The 15,551-nt window shown below is 40.6% G+C and overlaps 1 protein-coding gene across 1 annotated transcript; it reads right to left on the bottom strand.

Annotated features, from left to right (window-relative positions):
- Positions 1-460: 460 nt before the first annotated feature.
- Positions 461-14,791, bottom strand: LOC121934697 (threonine--tRNA ligase 1, cytoplasmic-like). The gene is made up of 19 exons (XM_042475455.1): positions 14,478-14,791; positions 13,146-13,238; positions 12,249-12,439; positions 11,882-12,005; positions 10,723-10,844; positions 10,315-10,432; positions 8,296-8,360; positions 7,542-7,620; positions 5,495-5,641; positions 5,308-5,406; positions 4,904-5,070; positions 4,599-4,761; positions 4,265-4,402; positions 3,999-4,076; positions 3,810-3,910; positions 3,328-3,432; positions 2,586-2,658; positions 1,632-1,746; positions 461-686 (listed from the first exon to the last, which is right to left on the bottom strand). The coding sequence occupies exons 1-19, from the start codon at positions 14,748-14,750 to the stop codon at positions 538-540; spliced, it is 2,400 nt and encodes a 799-aa protein (XP_042331389.1). The 5' UTR covers positions 14,751-14,791; the 3' UTR covers positions 461-537.
- Between the last annotated feature and the right edge of the window lie 760 nt (positions 14,792-15,551).

The following is a 15,551-nucleotide window of genomic DNA, read 5'->3' as shown; positions in this document are numbered from 1 at the left end:
GATGGCCATCTGCTGGGGATGCTTTGATTTGGATTTCCTGCATGGCAGAATGGGGTTGGACTGGATGGCCCTTGCGGTCTCTTCCAACTCTATGATTCTATTCTAAGAGGTCTACCATAATAAAGGCTCAAAATACTTTGTAGCCATAATCACAAATATCCTGTTTCAAGTGTATCTTGCTCTTCTGAGCAGTAAGTAGCAGCAAAGGCATGTACAAACAATGTTTCTGAGGTCTCCTTGTCACATAAAAGAGGAGATTTTGTATCCAAAAGCCAATTAGCTATGTTATTTTGCATGCTTTTGCTTCTTGAAAAAGAGATGCATCCACTGATGGTGGCCCTTCTTTACAGAGCCTCCATCAGGTGCATGTTTAATTTTCCGAATGTGAAGAAATACTACAGCACAAGGCTGCTTGCCCTTACCCACAATAGCAACCGCACTTGACAAGAAACCTGCCCTATTGAATTTAGTGGGATTTATTTCCAAGTATAAATGTTTTTCAGACAGAAATAATATGGGACCGTATGATGGCAAATACTAGAATTCTTCCTCGGCACGTAATGTATGCATAGCTTTCAACTTCTTCAGTTTTGCAATGGCAGACGGGACCGAAACCTCTCCGTGGATCTTGTTGTCCCTCGTGCGCACATTCACGGCGTTGTTGGCTTTTTCCTTTTCTCCAACCACTGCGAGGGAATGTAGATGTGATTTAATTTCATAAATAACTTCAGACACAAGTACAATGCAGTCGACTTTGGTAATTCTACATATGTTGAACCTAGGTCCCATTGCATTTAGCAAGTTTCTATCTGCGTGGCACATAGGATTGTGTGACAAGAATAATTAGAAGAGACCTGTGAAACTCAGGTATGTCAGTTCATAATCCACTTGTCCCTCCGTATTCACTAGGGTTAGGGTCACAAGACCTAAATGAATACGGAAAAACCACAAATAACAAAAACACCATGTTTTTCCCTGAGGGGACACCTCTCTAGGAATCTCTAGGTCCTCCAGTGCAACTCTGTGGTCAACGTCCAACAGACACTGACCATAGAACTGCACTGGAGGAGTTACAAAGGCCTAGTAGAGCATCCTCTCTAGGAATCTCTAGGTCCTTCAGTGCAACTTACAGTTAAAGTTGACCACAGAGTTGCACTGGAGGACCTAGATATTCCTAGAGAAAAAATATTAACTAAATCCGCAAATATAAAAGCTGCAAATATGGAGGGATGAGTGTACATCCTTTGCCCTTTTTTCATTCACTCCCTATGCACTGCCAATTCATGCACTACTCTCCTCACACAGACTTTTCACTAGGCTTCACCTAATGACAGGTTGCCTCCACAACCTCTGAGCAACTATAACGTTTTAAAGAACATTCCATAGGGTGTTTCTCATATTAATATGACGATATGCAAAAGTTCCTGCAGCTCACACTTACATTGGCATAAACATGGAAGCCTGTGTGGTCTATAACTTATTGTGGGGACAAAATAGCAAACTCACTGTTTCCCTGTGAATCAAAATATAAATTCATGCATGCAAGAATCACTGATGCTATCTTCTCCTAGCATACTATGCTAGGAAATGGTGAGAGATAACTAAGATGAATAAAAATAAGTCACAAATACCAAAAATGAAATTATACTGAGCCAGCTGAGCATTTCTTATCTTCTTGTTTAAAGTGCAACTCTGGTCGAGATCAACGTCAGCCATGAATCCAGCCTCAAAAAACTCACTGCAGACCTAAAAGAGCAAATATGGCTGATATTATCACTTCAAGCTATTATCTCTGTGCGAAAAACAAACAAACATACATTCAGTACAACTTTGAAAGCCGTTGCCTTTCAGGCTTTCAATGTTCAACAAACCCCTTCCATGAAAATCTGTGCACTGAGAAACTGCCATTTGTGTGTGTGATGAAACTGCCTGTGAACCCAAGTAAATTCTTAGGTATATTCTAAATAGCACACTTAATTTAAAGAGAATGCCATTCAAACCTCCTGAGCTTCACAATGAGCTTCAGTGCCTTTCGGAAGCCTCCCTGTGGCTGTGTGTTGTTAGGGAACAATATATCACAACCATTTTTTTTAGAAATTGTGGTACAGTATTGTGTCACGAATAATTTCTATATGAGACCTTTCTAGAATTTCTGTCTGAACTAGTGGATTTTATTATGGTGAGTTTAGTAGTAAAAAATAAGACAAAGCAAGGGTTCATCTCACTTGTGTATAAGATACAGAATGGAGTTTGTGTATAGATAGCCTCATAAGCTTTATTGGATTTCCATGGCCTACATTTAACCTCTTGGTCTAGATTTTACCTTATAACCTGCATTTAACCTTATATTGCACTACAAAAAGACCCCTAAAGTTATCAAACTTTCAAAATGTCATTAATATTTTACAGAGACGTCATGACGTAACTTTCCTAACACTCAAGTGAACGTTTTTAAAAAACAAGAGCAGTTCCAGTGTATTAAGGTTCCTTATTGCCACCGAATACTACCTAAAACATTTACCTATTGTTCAACTGGGATCATTTTTCTCTCTGCTCTCTACTTTCTGGGGATATTTTGGTCTTACCTGCTGAGCATATTCTTCACAGGTTGGGCCAACAGGAACTACCATGACCTGCCGTGGAGAAAGCCAGAAAGGCCTGGCCAAAATAGGAACCATAGTGAGTAAACTTGTCTTTATTGTCTGTCTTTATTTTCAAAAACACCAGCTGACATGTATTTGTTCATTTGTTGCCTTAACAACATAAAAGGATTCTCCCTTCCAACAATGCTGTGCAAGAGAGGATAGGTTTCTTGATCATACCATCAGCTGTCCTGGTGGCGCAGTGATTAAATGCCTGTACTGCAGCCAGTCATTCACAAACTATAAGGTTCCGAGTTCAATACCAGCAAAAGGGCTCAAGCTCGACTCAGGCTTGCATCATTCCGAGGAGGTCACTAAAATGACTACCTAGTTGGGGGAATTAGCTTACACTTTGTAACCTGCTTAGGGAGTGCTTAAGTGCACTGATAAGCGGTATAGAAATGTACTTGCTATTGCTGTCTGTTTCAAATGTGCAGAATTATTTTCCCCAACAGAACCAGATTGCCAAGTATATTTCAACTGAATGTGGTGAGAATGGCGCAAAAACAACTCTGTCAATTGGAGGGGAAATAGTACCTCTGCTTTCATACAGAGATGAGCTATTGTTTCGCTATGAAACTTTTTCCTATTGAGTTACTCTGTTTGTGCTCAAAATCACAGGGAGCCTTCAACTCTCTGCAGCTCTCAAAACCCTTTCCAATTACTGTACATCGCTACTACGCACCATTTTCCACCATAGTTCTCTGCCAGAATAGCAATCATTCGCTCCACCGAACCCAAAATAGCTCTATGGATGATAACTGGCCTTTTCTTGTCATCTCTGTCTTTCCTGCAAAAGGAAGACAAAAGGGGGGATAGTTTATACATGAAATTGAACTTGGGTATGTCTCTCATGAGAACCCCTTAGGATTTTCCCCACATCAGATATGAGGGCTACTTCTACAAACTTTATGCTTCACTAAGATATCCCTTTGTACCAGGATAGTGCCATTTTGGCTATATAAAGAATGGCACCTAACAAATGAGTTAACAGTTTACCTATTTATTCATAATGACTGCCCCAGCAATATAGTTCTCTGGGGAGAGTAAAATTGTCTTAAAGTTTTATCTTCCTTTAACACTCAGTATTATACCAGGAGAGGAAAGGGGAGGGAAATCCCAGTCTCCCAATACCTCCATCTTTGGCCTCCTCCTTTGCAAACTTACCCTACGTAAGTAAGATTAAACCTGACTGGTAGCTGGAAGTCAAGCTGGATTGTAGCACACTGATGATAGCGCCCAATAGCATCTCTGATTTTAATATCAATCTGCAAAGGAGCACGTTGATCACAATTAGAATAGTTTTCACCATTTATAGCTTCAACAAGAACATTATTTCAGAACAGTTTTACTAACCTTGGGACCATAAAATGCTCCATCTCCTGGATTTAGCTTCCAAGGCTCCCCGAAGTCATCCAGACTGTTTTGGAGTTGCTAAGACGTTACAAGAAGAAAAAAAGTTGAAATATCAGTAATATAAGTGTCATTGTTATGAAGGCTTTGTCTTCCAGTGCTATGGCTCTGTAGTCAGTTGGGCCTCTGGAGACCTGGGACTACATCCAGTTCCAGAATAGGATAGTTAGCCTCTTAGCAAGGAAGCATTTAATCTCTTTCTGTCTCACCTTCTCTGCTTGGTCCCAAACTTCCTTCTCCCCTAAAAAGTTATCTGGTCTTGTGGAAAGGTGTAGTTGAAAACTAAAACCAAAAACAGCATACACAGACTGTAAGAAGTCCAGGCAGCCTTTCATCTCCTCTTCAATCTGAAATTTAAAATGTAAACAAATGTACAGTAGAATTACAGTGGAATTCCAAATTTAAAGGAAGGCCTTTAATGCTACCTTCTTAGAACTCTGATAAGGGTGAAGTATTACTATTAAGCTGACCACGAGCTTCTCATTTTTTAAAAAATAATTAAAACATCCATCTGTGGCAGTAAGTCCCAACACAGATTCTCACCTGCTCCATTGTGCAAAAGATATGGGCATCATCCTGTTGGAAGCGACGAACTCGAGTCAAACCACTTAGTGTCCCTGAAAGTTCATTACGGTGAAGAACTCCAAAGTCAGCAAGCCTTAAAGGCAGCTCCCTCCAGGAACGCGGGCGGTGGGCAAACATCAAGCTAAAAGAGATGTCAAACACTTTTGTTAGGTCAAGCAACCATATTCAGCTCCACTTTATGATACATGTCCCATCTGATTCTTGCTTTTTTTCCCTAAAACTAATCAAAATAACTGAAAGCAAAAATGGGAAGCATTACAAACCAGTGTCCAGGACAGTTCATCGGCTTAAGGGCAAACATTTCTTTCTCCGCCTCAAAAGAAAACATATTTTCGCTGTAGTGCTGCCAGTGACCAGATGCTTCCCAGAGTTTAATATTATAGACATTTGGAGATACAACTTCTGTGAAGTTACGTCGATGATATTCTTCCTGCAAGTTAAAAAAAAAAAAAGGAAAAGATGTACATCTAACTCTTTAGTAAGTGATGGATAAGTTCCCCCAGCCAACAAAATACTCTGCCATTTGTTTATGCAGTATCTGAAGGCCATAATCATTGGAATAAACAAACAATTTGAATTAATTCAAATTTAACTAATATGTTTTTCTCTGGATGAAGAAGTGTAGTGTAACAGTATTGAGTTATTAATACTTAATTTATTTACTCACTTTGATAAACTCCATGAGTGAATTATAAAGAAAAGCACCTCTGGGGAGAAAGAAACAGCTTCCAGGACTCAATTCGTGAAAGAAGAAGAGTTCTTGTTCCTATAGCCAAACAAACAACCATAATGATGTTGTTACATAAGTGATGTTGTTACATGCTAACAACATCACTTAAAAGTCAAAATTCTACCTTTCCAATTTTTCTGTGGTCCCGGTTTTTCGCTTCCTCCTGGAACTTCTCCCACTCTTTCATCATTTTGTTGTCTGGGAAAGATATTCCATAAATTCTCTGCAGTGTTTCCATGTCAGCCTTTCCTTCCCAATAGGTTGATGAGTTCTGATGTACAAAACATGATCCCAAGAATGGGTTAAAAATAACCGGCATGCGAGAAAAGGATGCTAGATCTTCCCATCTGATTGAGCCCTTTATGGCAGCATGAAATGTCTGAGATCACTGTACAAAACTAAGCCTGCAATCCTACATTCACTTAACTGGGAATAAGACCTGCATGTGGTATTTATCCTTTGAACATCATCTTCCATCATCTCAAGGTCTTCTGCTTCTTAAATGATCCTCATCTTTCTTCCTTGCTGTCTCATACCCGCATGATACCATCTTTCTCACTTTCTCAAAGCCCAGGTCTCCTGTGAAACCTCATACCTGCCTGACCTCCATTCCTATGCCTGCAGTAAGTAACCAAGAAACTAACCCTAAGGCTCTATGCAAATGTAGCAAGAATAATCCTATGTTCATCCCATACTCTATCCACTACTTCTGTTCTATACCACACATATCTTCACTGTTGCTTTTTCTCAAATCAGAACAATTGCCCTGCATTTGATCTGGGAAATCTTCCCCTTTGTAATCTGTAAATACAAAATGAACACCACTAAATGCTATCCGAATAACTATGACTCAGGGATGCCAATTTCCTCAAAACATTCACACAACCGGGCAGCCAAAACTTACTAAATTAAGGGCTGCATTTCGGTGAAAGCACATCACAATGTATGGGGACAGCCTACTCTGAACACTGAATACTCTCAATACTGGATGCTTTAGAGACAAACAAGGGCTAGGATCGCTGTGCCCAGTTTACCAGCTCCCAGAGGCACCTGGCTGACTGCTGCCAAAACAACTCTTGGTTTGACCCAACGAGGGATATTTAAAGCCATCCTGATGTTACAAGAAACCTTGCTCTGGAAAAGCATGTGGCCATCCCTGTTTTCATCGCTACCACCTTTCAACCCCACTTCTTTTTAAGGTTTGCCTTTTGTCACCTTAGCTTATGAATCAGAGATGTAAAATAACAATCCAATAAGACAGGAGGGTTACAGAGGGAGAATGTGCCGTATTTTCCCGTAGCCAAACACTGCTATCGGCTTGGCAGTTCAAATTCCAGAACTCAAAAATAAAATGTAAATCAAGCAGCAGCGCCATTCTCTTCACGCAAGGATCTCAAAAAAGTGCTTGGAGCTACGAAGAGGCCAGAAATCCTGCCTGCCCAAACAGATTAGTGGCTTCCCTGTTTCAAGGACAGATGTTCCCCTTACAGATGTTAAATCGTCTGATAGTTCTTGGGTAACTTTTTAGATGTGTGTTAGAAGAAACTCTCAATCGTAGCCTTTCTTACTTTAAGGTTTGCAGAGCATGAGAAGATATGGGGGCCATTTTCTAGCACCACAGATCTGCTATGGGCCACCTCTAACCTCTCTGAGTGAATCTGAAAGGACTCTTGCAATTTTTAAAAGTCATTTGTTTCCCTGTTTTAAAAAACTGATTCAATTTTCTTATTTTTTAACATAAAAGCAAAAACAAAAACAAAAAACCCTTGGCATCGCCTCATCTTTTTACATTGTTTGTTTACAACAAACTCTAGCTTATTTTCCAAATATACCAGCACAACATTCAGGGGTTGTAGGTTGCTTCTTTAGGAACTGATGAGGTTTGGTTCAAACTACAATCCTTCTTTCATAAATAACAACAAATAAGTAGTCACAGAAAATAGATTCCCTTGAACGTATGCAGGAAGAAAATCAAGCAAGAATGAGCATGCGAACTCCATGGTCTACTTAGACGCATAGAGGCTCATCCATGTACCACTAAATTCAAGGTTAGCACTATATCTGAACCATGCCACTGCACTGAAATGGGTCTTATTCCATACTGAAGCCTTTTAAGGATATAATTATAGTTTATCGACTAAAAAACGATTGATTTTAAAAAGCCCCCTTACCTTAAAAATCTTTAAGGCCTTAATTTTTCCAGTATGCCTCACATGGGGGCCTCTGCATAAGTCAATCAATGGACCACATCTGTTGGAAGACATAGATCAGACAGAAGTTGTTTTGAGAGTTATGACAAAAACATTGACGACCATTATGTTCAGATTAATAGCCAATTAAAAGATAATAGGCTCAAGAACTTAATGTTGCACATGCGTAAGTTTTATCCTCAACATCTTCAATACTGTTCTTACAGTGAAATTTCAGGCATCATACAAAACCAAGGTTTGTATTTTCAAAAGGAAAGCAAGTAAACCACAGGTAAAAGCTGTGTGTGTTTGCTTTTACTTCCCATCCTCATAGCTTTTTGAGCTTTGTAAGGTAACATGGATCTCCACAAGTTTAGTAACACCTAAAGTCACATTACATCTAACCACAGCTTCTCTGGTTAGACATCATCCCTGTATATACATATAAGCTACAGACTTCAAACTCACTTCTGACCATGGTTTCTACTTCTGATATGATGAGCTAACTGCAAACCACAGTCTTCTCAACTCAAACATCATTCCAAATAAAGGTTATTCTTCCTTAACCATGATTTAACTTGGACTGAACTGGTAACTGTGTATGCTAGACAAGATGTCCTCACATACTGATCATTATTATCCCTGCCTCACACTTTTATTATCCATGCTTGAATGGAACTGGGACAAAGAAGTAGAAGTAATTTCAACGTGTGAGATAAATTACACATATTTTTACCTATACACTGTTGTTGTTGGCGTGTCAACCTTCTCATTCAGGATTCGACATTTAAACTTGTTGTACTACGCAGAGAGGGGGGGAAGTAGGGATGGGAAAGAAAACACAACATGAGAACTGGATTTAGCTTTAACATGTACAAAAATATAAGGTCTTGTACCAAATCAGACCATCGTCCACCTGTCCCTCTGTCACCAAATTCTCTAGTAGATCTCCAGATTGTTGTCTTGTTGTTATGTGCCCTCAAATCATTCCCAACTAACTGCAACCTTAAGGCAACCCTATCACTGGGTTTCCTTGGCAAGATTTGTTCAGAAGGGGTTTCTCTTTGCTTTTCCCCGGGGCTTCCATGGCTGAGCAGGGATTCAAACCCTGGTCTTCATAGTCCAGCGCTTAACCCACTATACCAGCCTCTAGCAGGAGTCTTTCCATGCCCATTACTTTAGATCTGTCTAACTGGAGATGCTGGGATAGCACCTAGAACCTTCTGTATGGAAATATGTGCTACACCTCAGAGCTACAGCCCTCCTGCTGAAGCTATTTAAAACAAACGCAACAGCATTCTTGCCTAGTTCTTCCAAGACTTTCAGATGCATCAACAAATAACTTCTTGAGTACTGTAATTCTTTCAGACACAGCCCTGAAGTCTGACATTCCTACCAGCAAAAGGATATGTTATGAAACATGCAGAGGAAGCTCAAAAGAGATGGGTTGGCGGTGTATTAGTTATATTAAGCACAGCATCTTTCGGAAAGCAGCTTCATCATGCATAAGTGGCGAGGTCACAGGGGCCAACGTTACTGTAGGCTAAACCAGTCTCCTGCTCTCAACACAAGCAACACGGATAGGAACAGCTATTCCTGAGCTGGCATCCCAAGAAGAAACTAATTACAAACTCAAGCTACATATATTCATTCACGACTAGCATGAGTTTTCCCCAAGTTCCAGTCTCTCTGGAAATTCATTTTATCTAGAGGCTGTAGACATGTAGCAACAGGGATATAAATAGGAGCTTGCAGTATGTGATATAGGATGAGGGAACAGCCAGCCAGGACTGCAGAAATAATAATTCAGTCTGCCACCACTTTCTGGGGTTTCTAGTTTTGTGAGACATTTAGCCTTCATTGTCAGGGAGATTTGGTGCCAAAACTACACATCTCTGAATTCCATAGCCACTGAGCCATGACAGTTACAGTGGTGTCACACTGGATTATTTCTGCAGTGTGGATGCAGCCAAAGAAATAATATTGCCTTCTGTTTAGTTATATGTTCTCTGATTGTTTTGGATTCCAAATTCCACAATCCCTCATCCACCACTTTACAGCATGGATGGGGGAACTATTTCCTCTGAAGGACTTTCCGGTCCCTAGGGAGAATGTCAATTGGGGATCTGGAGCAGACTGCAGATGGTACCAGAGCCAATGTGAGTGAAATTTTCAGCATTGTAGAACTGCACTCTCCTTCCTCTCCCCACTGAACTCTCGCTACATCACCCTCTCTCTTTCTCTTTCTGTCTTCGCTCTTCATTTCTACAGGTGATACAAAGTTGGGGCCCGAACAGACAGGCCAAAATAAAGCTGCTTTGGGTCATTTTGGAGGTATGCTGTTTAAATGTTGCATGCATCCTAAGAAGCCGGTAGCCACACCAAAGCCATGCCCTTAGTCCTAAGGACGGGAGCGCAACTTTGGCGCAGCTTCTGGCCTCTTAAGATGCGTGTGTCATTTAAACAGCATTCAAAGCAGCTTTATTTTGGCCTGACTGTTTGGGCCCCCAATTCCAACCTAATGGCTTGCTAGCATGCTATCAAGTGAACATCAGTACTGGAAGCCCCATGACCACCTTGTATCTCTACAATGAGAGAACCAGGGCCATGTAAAAGACTGGCATTTTCAAAGCTCCCTGCATTTCTATACTGTGACAAAGCAAACAACAAGAAGGGGTGCTAATCTTCGGATAACCAAATTCAGAACTATGTTTGCCCTGGGTAATTTCCAGCCTTAGCAAAAACAGAGACTCACTTTAAACATATCCAGGAGGGTCTCCTTGTGGATTTCTAGCCTTTCAAAAGGCTGTTTCTCCTTTATGATATTTTTACATATATTCTCCAGAGCTGGAAATTCTGTACTGGATACACCTCTAAACAAAACAAAGGGCAATCATCAAAAATCAAGCAGTGGACAGAGCAGAATAAAGATGATAACCTCCAGTCCAAGTGGGAAATCAAGTTATTTTCCCTACTACTGTATGGCAATTTAGGGGGAAAATGCTTTAAATTTCAACAACATACTAGGTTCTGTTACTTTTTTAAATAGGAAATTCTATAACTAAAGACGTTTTGGTTTGATGTTTTGTTTCCAGTTAGGAAATAAAAGTACCTGAGATGGGAAGAAAAAGGTATTATTCTTATTGTTATGTAGGAACAGTACCTGTTGTCCATGTACATGTCATAATAAAAGCCATTCTCAATGGGAGGTCCATAGCACAAGCATCCACCATAATAATTTTCCATAGCTTCTCCAAGGATGTGAGCACTAGAATGCCAATAAACCTATATTAAAATGGGGAAAAGATGTCCTTACAATACAACTCTAAAGTAAGTCGCTGTCCCCTACTTGGTTAAATCCAACCTAATTCAAATACATTTCTGTCCTTTAATACAAAACTACAGAACTCAAAGCTCCATCTGGTTTAATTGGTAGATTTTTCGTTTTCTTTCTCCATCCCATGTTTTCTACCCTGATAAACAGAACCTTAAAACTCTCTCTTGTGGCAGTTTGGTTGTCTCCCATAAAGGTATACCCAAGTTATGAAAAGTCGGGTGTAAGGCTGCATCTGCACTGTAGAAATAATGCAGTTTGACACCACTTTAACTGCCACGTTGCAATGCTATGGAATTCTGCGGTTTGTAGTGTTGTGCAATATTTAGCCTTCCTCTGTCAAGAGAGCTCTGGTGCCACAACAAACTACAAATCCCAGGATGATGATGATGATGATGATGATATTTATTTATATCCAGCCCTTTTCGCAAAATTGGGACTCAGGACTCCACAGCATTGAGCCATGGCAGATAAAGCGGTGTCAAACTGCATCATTTCTGCACTACAGTTGCATGTTTAGAGAAGACTAGTTCACATCCCAGCCCAACTACTCTTTCCTCTGTTTCAGATCCCCATTTCTGACTGGCCACCAGATTTAATCTTTTATTTCAACCCCCCCCCCCATTCTTTGTATAATTATTCCCATGCTGCCCCCATGCTAAGTTCTTTGCAATTTGAATCCATGTATTGACAAAAATGAAAGACCAAATGTATCCATAGACATAAGTTGTGTCTGCAACCACAAAACCTTTAAGCATTGTCCATGCAAGACTCTATCTCAAGAGTAGAGAGTAAAAGCTAGACACCACATGGCCCCTGGATCCCAATTTTGTGGGCCCAAAAGACCCAACTAGTCCCAGAAAGCCACCCACCGGTGTAATTTTCAGGCATTTTTTTGTTCCTGCACATGTATTTCCCTTCAGGAACGGATTCTTTTGTTTTAAATTATTTTCCAAAGTGGTTGTGTGAAGGGTGGTGTGATACATACTGCTTGAGCTTCTTCGCTATCAAACACAAGCAGCTCCAGGGTAGAATCCCCTTCCATCGGTCGGTCCAAATCCCATAACTCCCCATTGACTTTGGCGATGACGGCATTGTCAGCAAGTCCTCGGCTAAAGATAATAAAGATAGGCTAAAAATCTTTCAGCCATGTGTAAAGACACAAACAAAACCATTGTAAAATGTGCCTCCCTGCCTTAAAAACTGTAATGTAATTGTAAATGTAATGTAATTGCAAAGAGTTGAATTGTGAATAGGACAGGACCAGGGCAAGTGCTGAAAACCTAACGCATGTAAGGTACAATACTTGTTTTGCACACATTTAGGTTTTAAGGTTTCTTCACAGTTAAAATTACCTGATTCCTAACGCTATCTGATGTGGAGTCGTTTTCCAAGATTCCCCTTCAACCTTTTTCCCATCTGGAAGAGTAATTTTGATTGGTCTACTTTGGGAGGACGCTCTGGATGCCAGGAGGGCATCATGTTCCTTCTTCAGGGCTTCATACAGCTTCAGCCGATCTTGGATGAAGCTTGGCTCCTGCTGGGGCTGCAAAACATTGCAAAGGAACATATCTCACAGGCCGCAGTTCATTTGATTCCCATGTGCTCTTCCTATTGCAATGAACTGAAGGTGCACAGAAGCATGGTAGCATCCATTCAAGTCAAGATTTTTCTCATGCACCAGTCTCTTTTAGACTGCATTTTAGGCCTCATCCATTATTGTATACATGTGAATATTACATTATATAGTAATAAAAATAATAATGACTGAAGAGGATAGCTAACCACTCATAAATTGGCTGCTTTGCAACTAATGCAATGGAGAAGGGAGTTATGTAAGTCATAGAATCATAGAGTTGGAAGAGACCCCAAGGACCTTCCAGTCCAACCCCATTCTGCCATGCAGGAAATCTCAATCAAAGCATCCCCGACAGATGGCCAAAGACCTCCAAGGAAGGAGACTCCACTTTACTCTGAGAAAGGAGTTTGTTCCACTGTTGAACAGTCCTTACTCTCAGGAGGTTCCTCCTAATGTTGAGGTGGAATCTCTTTTCCTGCAGCTTGCATCCATTGCTCCGGGTCCTAGTCTCTGGAGCAGCAGAAAACAAGCTTGCTCCCTCCTCAATATGACATCCCTTCAAGTATTTAAACAGGACTATCATATCATCTCTTAACCATCTCTTCTCCAGGCTAAACATCCCCAGCTCCCTTAGTCGTTCCTGACCCTTCACACGCAAAAGACTATCACTTACTTCGTTCTTACAACTATCCAGAGCCTGAGTTTCTTTCTTCTTCTCCTTTTTATGTTTTGCCTGGTGAACAGTGAGGTTTGCATCAGGAAAATCCTAAACAGGAAAAATAAAATAGTGAATATATACCACATGCATTACAGCAACTCAGTCCTTCACCCAGACCCTTCATTCTGTAGCAGAGTCTGGAAGAATATTATTATTATTACTATTAGTAGTAGTAGTAGTAGTAGACCTGAGAAACAGGTCCTAAAAGGAATTGCAGCCCTCCTTTACTCTGAAGGCCAAATCATGGGTGAATGGGATCAACTCTTGTGTAAATACTGCATCCCAGAGCAGACAGATAGATGGTTAGATAATGATAAATGATAGAGAGATACATAGATACTCATAGCGAGTTGATAGATAACTATAGCTATAGTTATTCTCAAAGGTGCTACAAGATCCATGTACTACAGATATCTGTGGATAACAGATAAATAGATAATGATAGAGAGATTGATAGAGATAGATGATTGATAGATATGTAGATAATAAATAAATTGATGATGACAGAGATAGATGATAGAGAAATAGAGAAAGAGATGACAGGTAGATGATAGAGATTATAGATAGATGGAGAGGGAGAGAGATAATACATAGAGATGAGAGATGAGAAATAGATAAGAGATGAGAGAGAGATTAAAGAGAGATGAGAGAAATTGATAATATATAGACATAGATTATAGATAGATGGATAGATAGAGAAATGAGAGAAATATATGAAACAGAAAGATGAGAGAATGATAGAGATATTATAAATAGATGGATAGAGAGATGAGAGATAAAAGACAGAGATGATAAAGAGACGATAGAGAGGGATGACAGTTAAAGAGATATGATATAGAGAGATGATAGAGAGATAATATTTAAAGAGAGATGACAGATTAAAGAGAGAGAGAGATTGTGAGAGAGATGATGGATGACTAGATGAGAGAGAGAGAGAGATGATAGAAAGATGATAGATAGTATTGATTAGTAGACAGAGAGAGAGAGAGATTATAGACGGTTGGATACAGATAAGAGAGTGGAAACATGATAGAGAGGGAGAACTGACAGACAGATGGATAGAGATGAGAGACAGATGATAATTAGAGATGTGATAGATAGATAGATAGATAGATAGATAGATAGATAGATAGATGAGAGAGTTGAGAGATGACACAGAGAGATAGACAGACAGATGGATAGAGATGAGAGAGAGAGAGGCAATAGTTTAGATGGAGGGAGGGAGGGAGAGGTGTGTGGGAGAGAAAGGCGGCAGGGAGGCGGGTGTTGGAGCCCAGGGCCGCCGACCTTCTCCCTGGTTCCCTCCTGGAGGCCTCCTCCTCCTCCTCCTCCTCCCTGGATCTGGGCCTGGAGGCTCCTTCGGAGGTGGAGGCGGCGGTAGCGGAGCCTCTCGTTCTCGGCCCTGAGCGCCTGGAGCTCCGCGGGGAAGGACTCCGGCGGCGGCAGCGGGGGCTCCTTGAGGCGCCCGATCTCGGCCGACAGGAGCCGGATCTCGTGCTCCTGGCGGGACAAGCGGGAGGCGATGCCGGAGAAGGAGGCGGCGGAGGCGGCGGCAGCCATGGCCGCTGCTAGCCTCCGAGGGAGGGCGGAGGCCGGCCCCGGTCCGCCCTCCGGCGCCTCCTTCCTTCCCACCTCTCTCTCCCTCTCTCTCTCTGAGGGAGGAAGGCGGCGCCATTTTGTCTCCCTCAGAGAGAGAGAGAGAGAGAGGCGCTCATGTTTCCCTCACAAAATAAAAACTATATATATAAAACTATATATATATATATATATATATAATATAGAAAAATAAAAAATTATATATATATATGTGTGTGTGTCTCTATGTCTGTATATTTGTAATTGCAAACCCTCCCTGAAGAAACCTTGCCAAGGGAAAAAGAAACCATCATTTAAGGTCGCCATAAGTTATAAAGCAACACACAGTTCTATTAATATATGATAATATAATACTATTATTATATTATATATTATAATATAAAAATAGTACAATAGTATAAGAAGAAAAAATTACTTGCCATGAACCAGAAATGACTTGAAGGCACACAATGTACACACACACATTATTATTATTATTATTATTGTTATTATTTGTGGTGGTTTTGCTTCCAAATTTATTCATCCTGAGAGCAAACATGTGGAGACCAATGGGGCTTATACACCTATTTTTTTGCTTATTTATATACAGATATGTGAACTTCTTCCAAAATGTAACCAGGGGCTCTCCATTTTTCTCTTTTCCTTAAGTGGCCAAATGTACAAATATATGCTTTGTTTAGTTTTTGTCCCACGCTGGGGCTGCAAAACTACAAATCCCAGGATTCCATAGCATGGTGCTGTAGCAATTAAAATGGTGCCAAACTG

The sequence above is a fragment of the Sceloporus undulatus genome, chromosome 6, assembly GCF_019175285.1.
Source record: "Sceloporus undulatus isolate JIND9_A2432 ecotype Alabama chromosome 6, SceUnd_v1.1, whole genome shotgun sequence".
Lineage (NCBI taxonomy): Eukaryota > Metazoa > Chordata > Lepidosauria > Squamata > Phrynosomatidae > Sceloporus > Sceloporus undulatus.
The sequence above is the reverse complement of the archived record's forward strand: the minus strand, read 5'-3'. Positions and strand labels throughout refer to the sequence as shown.

Excerpts from the sequence above, each read along its gene's own strand:
- LOC121934697 (XM_042475455.1), bottom strand. The coding sequence starts at position 14,750 with ATGGCTGCCGCCGCCTCCGCCGCCTCCTTCTCCGGCATCGCCTCCCGC. Across the intron at positions 5,071-5,307 it reads CACTCATGGAGTTTATCAAA|GAAGAATATCATCGACGTAA; the intron begins GTGAGTAAATAA and ends TTTAACTTGCAG. Across the intron at positions 4,077-4,264 it reads TTTGGGACCAAGCAGAGAAG|CAACTCCAAAACAGTCTGGA; the intron begins GTGAGACAGAAA and ends GTAACGTCTTAG.